Raw genomic sequence first — 12182 nt, 5'->3', positions numbered from 1 at the left:
CACAATAAATATATATATATATATATATATATATAATCTATGAAGTTGTGTGTGAATTGTTTAAATACATTGTTGCAGTATGTACTATTGATCAAATTTTAACAAGAAGCCAGTGGAATAAATCAAACCAAATTCTTCATCTGTAGACTGCACAAAACTTGCTGGTGAACAAGTTCCAAAGAAATTGAGGGTAACCCAAATAAGCGATCTTTTGTTTCACTCCCGTCAATCCCGGAAGCTGGTAGCATAACCACCCTGTGTTTGTATTTCAGTGATAATCAAATATACCTGAGTTCCTAATTGAAAACTGCAAATTTTCTTATTTACACCAACCTTCAGTTTGACTCTGAATCAAACGAAAAACACTCAGTCCCGCATTTGCTTTTGGTTCATCTTTTATTAGAATGTAATGCCCTCAGGGTATCAAGCAGATTCATAACTGTTTGCTACAAACTTATTTGGGTGCAAACCGTCACAACTAGTAATCAAGCACCGGCTTCCTCTATTCTACATGTGTAATTTCACAGATAGGATGTTTTCTCTGTAGATGTGTTTAAACGTCTTGTAAGACGCGGGCGCTTGGTCAGCTAAAACCAAACATACACTGATCCCTAATAGCATTTAGTTGCTGGTCCATCTCCGGAAGATCTTAAATAGGAAGCAAAAAACGAATGACCAAACTATGGGGCTGCCGATATCGTGGCCTTTTGACTATGAGCATTGAATCAGGGCAAAAATTACAGTACTAAAACGCCAGTGATTATATCCTATCATTATTATCACATATTAATTTCCCCGTCATCCAGAAACAGTAAGCGATGTGGACGGATGTGCCGACATCAGCTGTCATGCTTTTCCACTTAGCGGAATGTATCTAAACAAATAGTGTAATCTACTGTTTCAAGGTGCATTTTTATTGCTCTGTGATCGGTTTGCTACTGTCTTAAGGTACACGGTTAGTATAAAAATAAGCATACAGTTTTGCCATCAAAAACCAGCTGGACAAGTTGTGTTAATGCAACGATGATGCGCCAATGCATTCGGAGTGCAAGGACCAGGATGGAGCTCGCTGTAAGTTTAAACAAATAAGTTAAAGTTCCTCGAGACTACAGTTTGATTTTGTAATCGTATATTTCGGTATAACGTATTTTGGCATAACGTGATATCCGTTTGCAATCAGGTTTCCAAGAACCAACTTTATTTCGGAATCTAGTCTGTTATGAGCCCATCTCAGTAGGTACTTATCTACGCTCCTCTCAAATCTCATGCCAACGAATCTATGAAGGTTCATGTTATTATCATCAGAAATTTAGAGGAATTATTCGGACGCTTGTGCACAATCTCTCTAAATGTGTTTGGCATGAAACTCTGAAGGTTATACGTTATAAGAGCTTCAATAGAGGTTAGTCCTCTGACACTTGGTTAGCCTGCAACTTAGTTAGTATTCTTCTCCCGGACCACAATCATGATGGCTAATTGACGCAGTCTGTATTCCCAGAAAATCAGAAGCAAACCTGACTGTACGTTATACGCCGTCTGTTTTTCTGCAGAAGTTGCCTTTCCCTTCAGCAAATACAATCAACCAAATCATCCATGTTTGCTATTTGCAAATAACAACCAAAATTTTTAACTGTCAGCGGCTAGAGTGCCGTCCAGAATGTTGGACACCAGTTCTCTGGTACCTGGCTTTCTATCGATTCACCTGGACATGATCAGAACATATGTTGATGGCTTCAATTTTGCTGAACCGTAATTGNTGGGACGTGAACCTTTCCTGGAAACTCGTGAATGTGCGCGGTTGAAGTGATCATAGTGCACAAATGTATGCATTTAAGCAGAGAAATTGTCACTTGCCTGAATATAGACCGTGAAAATGCCGCATTTTTCTGTTGGAACGCTCACTACCTGAAATGGGACGAAAATTTATTGTTAAGGCCTCGCAACACGAGGAAATGTTTTCAAATAGGATGACAGCAGTATACATCTCAGTCCTTTGCATTTTACGAATTGGTTTTTAACAGCTGGGTCTAGCGCTTGTAATTAAAAATAACAAAATGCTTCGCCCTGAAAATTACTGATGCACAATCTGAAAAATCAAGATTCCACAAAGATTGAATCCGGTTTCGTTAGTGATTTGCTGATTCTTTTGGACAATGAATTGTGATTCATCGAACTTTGAGCATAGTAAAGGCGGAAAACGGTATAAAAATTGTCACCTTAAGGCAACGCTCGTTTTGTTGACAATCTCCATCTCCTACAGGTGTGTTTCAAGTCCTAGAAAGTGTCCTCTATACTTTGTTCTACGCTTCAGATGAAAAAGGCGGACAAGTTCTGTGGTCTAGAGATTCCTTTCTGCTCAGAATCCAAACCCCATTTAGATTATCATTTGTGAGCATACGTATAGTTACTGTCATGAACCGCACTTCCGTGTAATCTCGCGAAGCAACTTTGCAGATGATACTCAGATTAAGGGTGAATAGATCAGATGCGTTTTTGTAAACTTTAAGGGGCAAAAGACTCGTAATTATTATTTGTGTTCCAGCCCAGTCTGAGCCTATTACTCAGATGCTTACGTTGGACTGTTCTTTTGAGTCTGATGTACAGCAAACCTCGGCAAATCATTTTAGTACCCCTTAACGACCACTTAAACATTTCATAGAATTTGGATTTTGAAGAGTGATAAACTTTCACTGTTTAAAATTTGATTGATACTGGACAGTCTTTTGTGGTCCACTTGAGATAAAAATAACATAAAAAAAACAGACTTGGTTGTCGTTGTGATGGTTTATCAAAAAGCCATCAGAATTGCATGTTTCCTCTTATCATTTTCATTCGTAACTTAGTGATGAGCCAGACTTACTCGTCAGACAGGTAAACCAAGGCAAAACCGATACAATGCAGTGTCCCGTTGGAATAATCTCTGCTTTAACATCTTACATGTATTGGCAACGCATGTTCTAACAGTGCAATCAAGAGTGTCAGGCTTTCCTTCTGTACTCCCACAAACTTTGCTTCCGAAGAGGAATCATGAATTATTCTAACACTAGTCCTGACAGTAAAAGTAAACAACCTTATTTATTTACTCAGCGGGTGAGATGGACAACTAGGAATAACAAAATCGCCGGTGACCGAGAAATTGCATCGTTCATACCATCCCTTTGTGTGAGCGGCAGCCTGTACGCATAAACCTCAATTTTGGAAAGTCATTTGTTGTGCTTTGATTTATTGTGATTTATTGTGGCTTTGAGTTCCTGGGTAAATGGTAGTCCCAATTATTTACTTTTAACACTCATGCCAGTACTCTTGAGAGGTGCATACCAAACATGAAAATTCATATATTGTTTGCATATATGCTCGCCCTATCAAGAGTTACATCACAGAATTCAACGTCTATATTACTTAATACCGAAATTATAGGTTCTGCTTTGAGGGGTGGAACTAATGGCAGTTTAACGCTTGACGTTCCAGAAATTTTGTTTCACCAATCAAGATACTCCCACCACGCAGCCTTACATACGCCGAAAAGGCCCCATTCAGATGAATCAGCGATATTTTCAGGGGTTAAGCGCACAGGCTAAGAGATATATGCTGTCTGATGGCCGGCAGTATGATTAGCCCACTTGTTCTACCCGTAGTCAAACTTTTCTCAGTCAGAAATTGTTATTCCAGATAGTAAGGATGTGTTTGACCGAGCTTTGAGGCAGGCGTAGAAATAATTTGCAGGATAGTTTTTTAAAGCAGGCTAAGTCAGGTTAGCTTCTTCATCACAACTTGCTAGCACATGGGTATGTCAAACCAAACAAACCGGGTTCGCGATCAGTAGCTGTTTTTACTCAATTAGGGACAAACCTACTCGACGCTTTCTTCTGATTTCATGGGTAAGTACCAATGAATTTTGCTCTTCACTTCAAACATTTCATATCTGATGCATCATCATGGTATCTAGTGCATCGTTCACGTCTCGACAGTATTGGGTATTTCATTGTCATTCTTTATTCACTGAGAAGATTATTACTTCGGATAGCATAGAAAGTTGAAGTGGATGAATATTTTCATGCCTCAGCAAACAGTAGTTGGGGTGTCGGAATCATTAAGCTTACTTTTGCAAAAAGAACGAAGTGGTTTTGAGCTAGGGTACATCTGTTGCACAAGTCTAGACTAATCAGACCAACGCACTTGAGTGTGAATTTTTAATTCAGGAAGTGACTTTTTTGGGGTGAATTAGGTAGACAAAAAAGGACAAAATCAATGTTGCTCCAGCTTTCTATTAGAAAAGCATTTTGTTGATTAAGCTCCCGTATGATATATACCTGCAACTTTACCCTATAAGAGCTTGTTATTCTCCGCCAAATCATGAGTTTTTTTTTGGAATGAACACGCCGAATCCTCTTCCAAGTATACGGTTACGCTGAGTCTCATCATTTGTTTCCCATTGTAGGTCAGCATGTTTTTAGATGATAGAGGTTCCAGGTTCCAAGGCCTTCGGATTCCAATAAGAAATACAGTAAAATATTTTATACCGCTTATATTTTTTCTGGTCGGCACATCGAGTGAAAGATGTCTTCGTGGTTTGTGTCATTTAATATGTTTTTAGATGGTAGAGGTTCCAGGTTCCAAGGCCTTTGGATTCCAATAAGAAATACAGTAAAATGTTTTATACCGTTTATATTTTTTCTGGTCGGCACATCGAATAAAAGATGTCTTCGTGGTTTGTGTCATTTAAGATTTTCCTTGAAGTATACAAGACAAAACGGAAAATATTCACAATGCTCCTACATCAGCCGTTTACTAAAAGGTTTGTTGGATTTGAAGACATTTTGTGACCGTTTGTTGTTATGTGTCAGCAATGTTTAGTAACCTGGCAGATTTTATGGTTTATCTGTATGACCCTATGTTTCAGCAGCTCTCAGTGGTGAGCACTTAATGGAAACAGGACTCTCTTTCTTAGCGAATGTGCTCCGATTGAGAGATTCATCATATTATTATACAAGCTCGAGCTGATAAATTTTCGTTCACAAAAATTTCCATCACTACTTATGTGACTAATCCAAACGACTGATTTCATGTTGTCTACAAAAGTTCTCAAGGCCTACCAGTATCACTCAAACATGGTTGCTAGACTCCCGCTATAATATACTACATACATTGTTTACATTGGGCGCTACCTGTTGAAAACTATTTCTCAAAACTGTGATTTTTCTTTGGTCACGCAACACGGACCAAAAGAGGAAGACGGTCAGTGGTTCTTCACATCCCTTTTGTATTCAATTTAGGTGAGGTCTGGGTCTCGCCAACAACCGTCTGTTTCCCTTTTTCAGTTCACTACTCACCCATATTATAAACAATAAATTAATAGTGAGTTCACAAAAATTTATTTTTCGTCAATCAGCTAAACTATTCACTCTACTTAGAGTTAGTTGTACCGCACGCAGGACACTATTTCAACACATCAGCGGCCGTGGTGTAAACATGTGAATACACCTTTTGTTGCTCAGTCAATAAAGTCAGTCTGTTCCATTCTATTTTGGATGAACTTCTAGACTTTTATACTTACGACCTTTTGATCAGTGGAAGGGAATAAACCATCTGGCGAAAAGTAACTGGTTGGAGGTATGATTAACTCGCTCTTTGACATAACTGAGTAATGACATTTACGTCAGGCAGTCACCTACAAGCATTTCTCTAATTTTCAATGACGGTGGAACTGGATACCTTATACCGAGACGAGCGGTGAAGGTCACAGTCACCGTTTCTTTAAAGCGGCAATGTGAGATAATCAGGCACGAGTCTACGATGACACTCTTTTTGTTTATTAATCTCAGATTCAAATTTATTACACCGAGTAGTCCGAAACTTAGCGAAGAATTTTCTCCCAACAACCTATCTTTGTCATAAATTCCCTTTTGACTGTAATCCCAATCGACCGTCAAACTAACAGTCAGCAGCTGGTGCATTCTGTGAGCTACGTTTTCTCCTCAAAATTAACCACACTTAACCAATTTGGCTTGCTTGATGATTTTATGCTTCTTATGAAGGAACCTAGGAAGACAGTATCGTACAACATGAATACACCCATGTCTATGTAATGAATTAGACTTGAAAAGACATCTCAATGCAAGTTTAAAAAAGTTCTTTGATTTCCAGGGATGTATACCGTATGTGTGCGTCAATGAAAGCACGCAACAGGGTAGTGATAACAAAGCCAATGCACGTGCACTGTTACGAGGCTTTTTTAGAACACGATTACGTGTATTTCTGAACAAGCGGAAGGCCTGCCCACTGCCACCTTTGTCTGTTGTCGATAAACATCGCAACAGATGTCTATAAAATGGTACATCAATATGTTTACGAAATATTGTATTTGATAACCATTTTAACCGGCGAGTCACGCAGCAAATAGGCTGAACTTGTTGCCACCGCTTTTGCCTTATTTTGCTTTGTGCTTTGAAACTTTCTCCTCTGGTCAACAAAGGGACGTTAGGTTTTCCACTGTTCGTTAAGCATGCGCACGTGTCATATGTGGATCCGTGTTTACCAACTTTTCGACTCTAGACTAATTTATCTTTATTGGTGCGTGACAAACTGAGTAGATGTTACATGAAGCAAACAGAAGGGATAGAAATTTTTAGGGTTCCAAATATTTGCACTGGTTTTCGTGAATTTTTCTGGAGATTTCCAAGAAACAAAAATAATGCATCACCTTTTTTAATCAAGTCCACAAATGAGGCACAGAGAAACACCGAATTTTGGATATTGATAATCTGGTGAAAACAAGTTTATCGGAATTAAATTGTTAGCAAGTGTTGGTGAATTTTTCCCACCCGCAACATCCTTTGGATCTTAATAAGATGCTAAGTAATGGGGCGCACACCAAACATTTGTATAAAGAAAAAGGTTTTAGTAGTGCTGCCTGAGAAGGTAAACAACCAACAGTAACACAACTTGAGGTTTACGAGAAAAATTGACGCGATTGTGAGTGTTTTGGGAACACGGTTTATCCAATTAGCACTTTCCACTTATATCCACCAATTTCCTTATATATTTCATAGCCCCCAAATGTCAATCAAACATTTTGACACAATTTTCGTAGACGTCATTACCGGAAACCAGTGTGCAAAAGTTTGTTCCATCTATCCGTTCCACTCCGGTCGTAAGCCAAAGTTCACCGCATTAAAAAATTTGTTTACTTTCTACAGGAGAAGCTTCACAGATGGCATAAATTGCAATTGTTCTGTGGTGAGAATCACAGGTGTGCGTGAGTTTCTCATTCTGCGTTTAACTTAAAGAGAAGTGTCATCCACCTTAGTGGTTTACTGTCACCAACAGGGCCAGATCTCTCTACTTCATATGGTTAAAGATTCATAAGCTCTAGAAATTTACAAGTGTGAAGTAAATAGTTCGTGTATAATTAAGCACGAGTATCTTTTCAAAAATGGTGAAATGATGGTTGCTTTCAAACAGTTTGAAGGGCACTTATTTTGGGTTTTATTTGCTACCATCTTCATGGATTCAATAAGAAAAATAGATGGGAATATCTGGCATCTCTTATAATTTTAATTTAAAAACACTTTTTTATAGTAGTGTGGTAAAACAGACGTGCAACGCTACCACTTGGGACATTAATTTGTACAAAATGTACCGTTGAGTCGGATAAACACGTACACATACCACATTTTTTCCTAAATTTTTAAGCTCTTGCACATTAGTTCAAGCTTACAATGGCTTGTTTATTTTGATGCGCCAGGTTTATCATGCATTCTTTTAGCAAAAGGCACACAGCCCTCAATGTGCACATTTTTATCAACCGTACAAGTAAATATTAATTTCATTAAATTCGGCAAAATACCTACTACGCAGTTTTATTCCATTTGATGGTTTGCTAGCCTAAATCTACTAAAGCTCGACTGCTTAAAGCCTGACTGAAACAATAAACTTTAGTTTATGGATAAAACTATTGCGTCAGGTGGGAAGGAGAAAATTGTGTAATTTTTAGAAACATTATTTAATTTAGATGATTCAACTGCAGAAGCTTTGGAGGCAGTTTGATAACACCCTGGCAAATGTGTATAGTATGTGAGGGGTGTCACTAGAACTCTACCATGTTAGTCCACTGTAATGTAATTTGCCTTCTTCTACTGGTAAAATAATTGGACCAATATAAATAAAACTCATTGGTGCGAGAGGCGCATAATAGCCCAGTCAAACTTTACACGTGATTCTAGATAGCTAATAATATTTAGAACTTTACTGCAACTGTTTCCAGAATAATATCCACCACAAAATCTTAACTAAACTCTCATTTAACCTACAGAAAAGGTGATACTTTAGTCTTTTGCACAATCAATTTTAACTTTTTGACAGTTGTAGATTCAGTCGGGGCCTATTTTGATTGTCGCTGTCACATTTCGGTCAAAATTCCAGGCTGTCTTTGGAAATTCTGCCATTTGTGGGACAGTTTTGTTCTTTTCATTAGGATTTCTGAATACAAAGCTTTGCTGTCCAAAGTCGCTGACAACGTGAAACATCCCTAACCAAACGAGGCATATTTTTGCACCAAATCGCGTACTAAACTCCTCGTACTAGGAGAAAACAAATCTCCCTCGACTTGACGTTGACGTGTTTGTGTACAACGTGAGCAATGACATGGTGAATATGGAATCTGGTTTGCTCAGCCTTCTAACTTTCATGGTTGAGTAGTTAGAAATTCGATGACTTGAAGTTACCCTAGAGTTCAACATGTCCTCGAATTTTAGACCAATGTGACACTTAACCTTCTAATTAAGCTGCACAAAAACACTGAAATAAAAGCTAGCTGAGAGATCCTGACGGAAAGACTGTACTTAAGAAAGAAAAGCATTGTTTGTAATTTCTCTCAGGCAGACACCAATACCGGCTTAAAGGACCCAATAAGGAATGATGTTTTCATACTTGTAGACAAATCCCCCAGACGGTGGGAGAATAAAAGATGGGATTTAGCTTTCTTTTTCAGTGAAATTTAAGAAACGGATATTAGACCCTAGACTGGCAAATATGAATGTGGTGGGGGCACCGTACATAGTAGTCCAACATAGTTGGTAGGAAAATTAGCTCTTAGTGTAGTGTTGTTTTCTGGTAACTGCTGTTTACGATGGAGAATTTCTATAAGAATTCGGATGATGCTCACATGCTCAATGTATTTCGCTCACTTCATCTGGAAAAAACATTCCTCATTTAAAGGAGTGAATTTAAATCAATTCCCTAGTTTCCCATATAATGACACTTCCCTCGCCCCACCTTTCCTCACATCTTTTACGATATCTACTGTGGCCGTCCGGCTAGAACATAGACCGGTTTAAATGACTCAGGTTTCTAGATTAACTGGAAATCCTGGAGATGTTCATATAGTAAGAACCCACCCGACGCTTGTTCCTTCTTGTTCTGGAGTCTTTTACGTTTTTGTAGTCCCAAAACGGAGGAGGAAAGAGTTTTTTTGACAGCCAACTTCCCGTTGATACCTACACTGAGAGTCACTTGCTCAACAGCCAAATATAGGGGCATTTAACCGCACTCGGAGTTTTGGAACAACCGGACAGATATCAGTAAAGAGCAATTAACTGTTTCATCAGTTTTAGAACCAAATTCCACTTTCGGCCGACAAACACAGTGGAATGTATTAGAACCTAGCTGTTTTCCTCCATACCGCTCGAATTCTCCCCAAATCGCCTAATGCGTTAAGCCATTAACGAACCCAAAAATGCAGCTACCGTTTACAGAACTAGATTTCTATTGTGGACCAACCTGTCACTCATCGTTTTCCGTTGTTTCGGTGCCTTCCTACCCGTCCCATTTGCCTCCACCCTTCCTTGAGAACTTCTTGCTACAAGTGAGGTATAGATGTCAATTGAAATGGCGATCTTAATATAACCTCCCAGTGATCACCGGTTGTTCTAAGGATTAATGCCCTTTCTCTATAAGCAATCAAATTCCACGAACCAGTTACAAAATCTAAGTATTTGGATAGCAATTAACGGCTCGGTTAAAGATAATATCCACAAAACGTGCTTCAGCCAGGTGAACTCCCCAGGTTAGCTACCAATGCCCAGTTCGTCCATCTGCCCTTTTTTTCGTCTTGTTTCGCATTAGCGAAACGTATTCGACGATGTTTTGGATGGAAACTTGCGATCATTGGTATTTGATCACCATTCTTAGATTAATTTCTTCAAAGAGTACGTCGGATTAAGAAATCCCATGTCGATGATTGAAGCAAGCAGATGACGTTAACTCTGGTATATCCAACACGGAACATCTAGATCTGCAGGCCCTGAAATGCCCACACCATTGAAATTAAAAAGTGGTCAATATCGATGAGAGACCCGCCTTTGTCCCCTTACAACTTTGATTCAAGACATCCGAAATATTCCCACACTGTCTGCTGTCCAAGTAAAGTAAAATGGCTATCCTTATGACGTTCTCTTGCTTTTGAAAATGACATAAGTACTGCAGACTGCCCAGCACAATATTTCCGATGATATTTTTTCATCCCTCATCTAGATAGCAAATCATTCTAACCAATCAGAATGGAGATTTTAGATTTAAAATTATGTGAAGTGAAGACACCCGAAATATAATTTAGCACGAAGTGTGTGTCGCTTTTTTCATCCATTTTTATCCTTAATATCTCCAAATTTAACTACATTCGTGTTGTTTCAGATCTATGCCTAGGCTATTCAAACAACTTCAGATTGCTGTTTTTTCTCTTTCATTTCCACCTTTATTGGAGTCAAGATACTAGTTTGAAGCTTTCGTTTGGCCTACAGAAATGAAGTGTGCACTCGTACAGTCATTATCAGACGTTCCGTAGAAGTGCCAAGGACAACCGGATATAACACAGTAAGAAATAAGCCAAGATAAAATTGGATGTCTAAAACTCCTAATTTACGTCGCGTTTATAGGAGATTCGCAACTGACTGTCATACGGATCAGCGCCATAAAAACAAATAAATACAGAAATATTTTCGATACTGATATATATATTTGGCTATCGCGTTTATAGGAGATTCGCAACTGACTGTCATACGGATCAGCGCCATAAAAACAAATTAAATACAGATTATTCTCGATACTGATATATATATTTGGCTACATAATACTAACAAAGGTTCAAAAACCTCAGAAGGATTAGAAAAGGCTAAAATATTCCTTATATCGATTGAGGTTGCCCAGAAATACCCATTTCATAGGATCCTATAGCTATAATCCATCTGAAGAAATGCAAATATCTTTTTAAAAGGTTAAAATAATCTTATAAGAGTTTCCTGCCTGTCACATATTACAGGAACACCCTTTTTGGATTTAACCATTCTAAGCAAATTTAATCCGCAGATATTTATTACTTATTTGCAAACCCATAATTTTGAAGAAATTATCTCCTGTCTGAAAGCCAACAAGTACCAAAAAGCTGTCCTATCCTCACCACAAACCACCCACGCTGTGCGTTTCTTATCTGGAAAAAAAATTAACTCCGGAAATTTCGAGACAGTAGATGAACAGCTGAATTCACACACAAATGACAACTCTTGTCGCGTGGAAGAGGAAATCCATCTTGCGTAAGGTGCGTTTTAATTTAAGTGTACTGTTCCTTTCTAGCTGTCAAGACACCGATGGTGCAATTGATAGTAAAAGTCAGAATGACGCTGGCCGAAAAATCTAGGAAGTATTGGGCGGGTATCTATATGATGGTTATTATTATTCACTTGCCACCAGGACAGAGCAAGTGCAGTTATTTGTCTCATATTAATTCTTCTCTAACGGAAGTAGTCCAAAGCCGAACGTTTACGTATGACATGAACGAATATCGCTTTGTTTTATATTCGTAATGTACTACTCAAATATATACATGTATCGCGATATTTCAAATAGCGTAGCGACTGAAACATAAGACGGCCTGGTGTAGCGCATTCAGTTGCCTGAGAACATCATAAACGAGAGATTCAGCTGGGTTCCAGATGAGTCTCTCGAAAGAACCAAATTAGTTTGCAAATGAGTGTATATTCGCTTGTCACTTTGTTTTAGTCAATACAGAAATTACTACCCTGTTTCCCAATATTTTCATAAAAACCCTTTTTGAATAGAAGACAAACCGAAATTTGTTGCAAACCCTTTTGCTGGAACCAATACAATTTATGGTGCTGTGTATGTAAATG

At 38.4% G+C, this 12182-nt stretch overlaps 2 protein-coding genes across 2 annotated transcripts in view; one reads left to right on the top strand and one right to left on the bottom strand.

The window, feature by feature from the left end:
- T265_01247 (hypothetical protein) overlaps positions 1-12182 on the top strand; it is a gene marked incomplete at both ends in the record, with an annotated part of 50921 nt that overhangs the window by 9476 nt on the left and 29263 nt on the right. The window lies entirely within an intron of this gene.
- The window catches only part of T265_01248 (hypothetical protein), a gene marked incomplete at both ends in the record, with an annotated part of 83546 nt that overhangs the window by 54862 nt on the left and 16502 nt on the right, over positions 1-12182 (bottom strand). Inside the window, one exon of the mRNA XM_009165233.1 lies at positions 1855-1905. Coding sequence (XP_009163497.1) covers positions 1855-1905 — 51 coding nt within the window. The remainder of the gene's footprint in view (positions 1-1854; positions 1906-12182) is intronic.

The sequence above is a fragment of the Opisthorchis viverrini genome, assembly GCF_000715545.1.
Source record: "Opisthorchis viverrini unplaced genomic scaffold opera_v5_13, whole genome shotgun sequence".
NCBI lineage: Eukaryota > Metazoa > Platyhelminthes > Trematoda > Opisthorchiida > Opisthorchiidae > Opisthorchis > Opisthorchis viverrini.
Note: the sequence above shows the minus strand (reverse complement) of the source record. Positions and strands in the feature narration are given on the sequence as shown.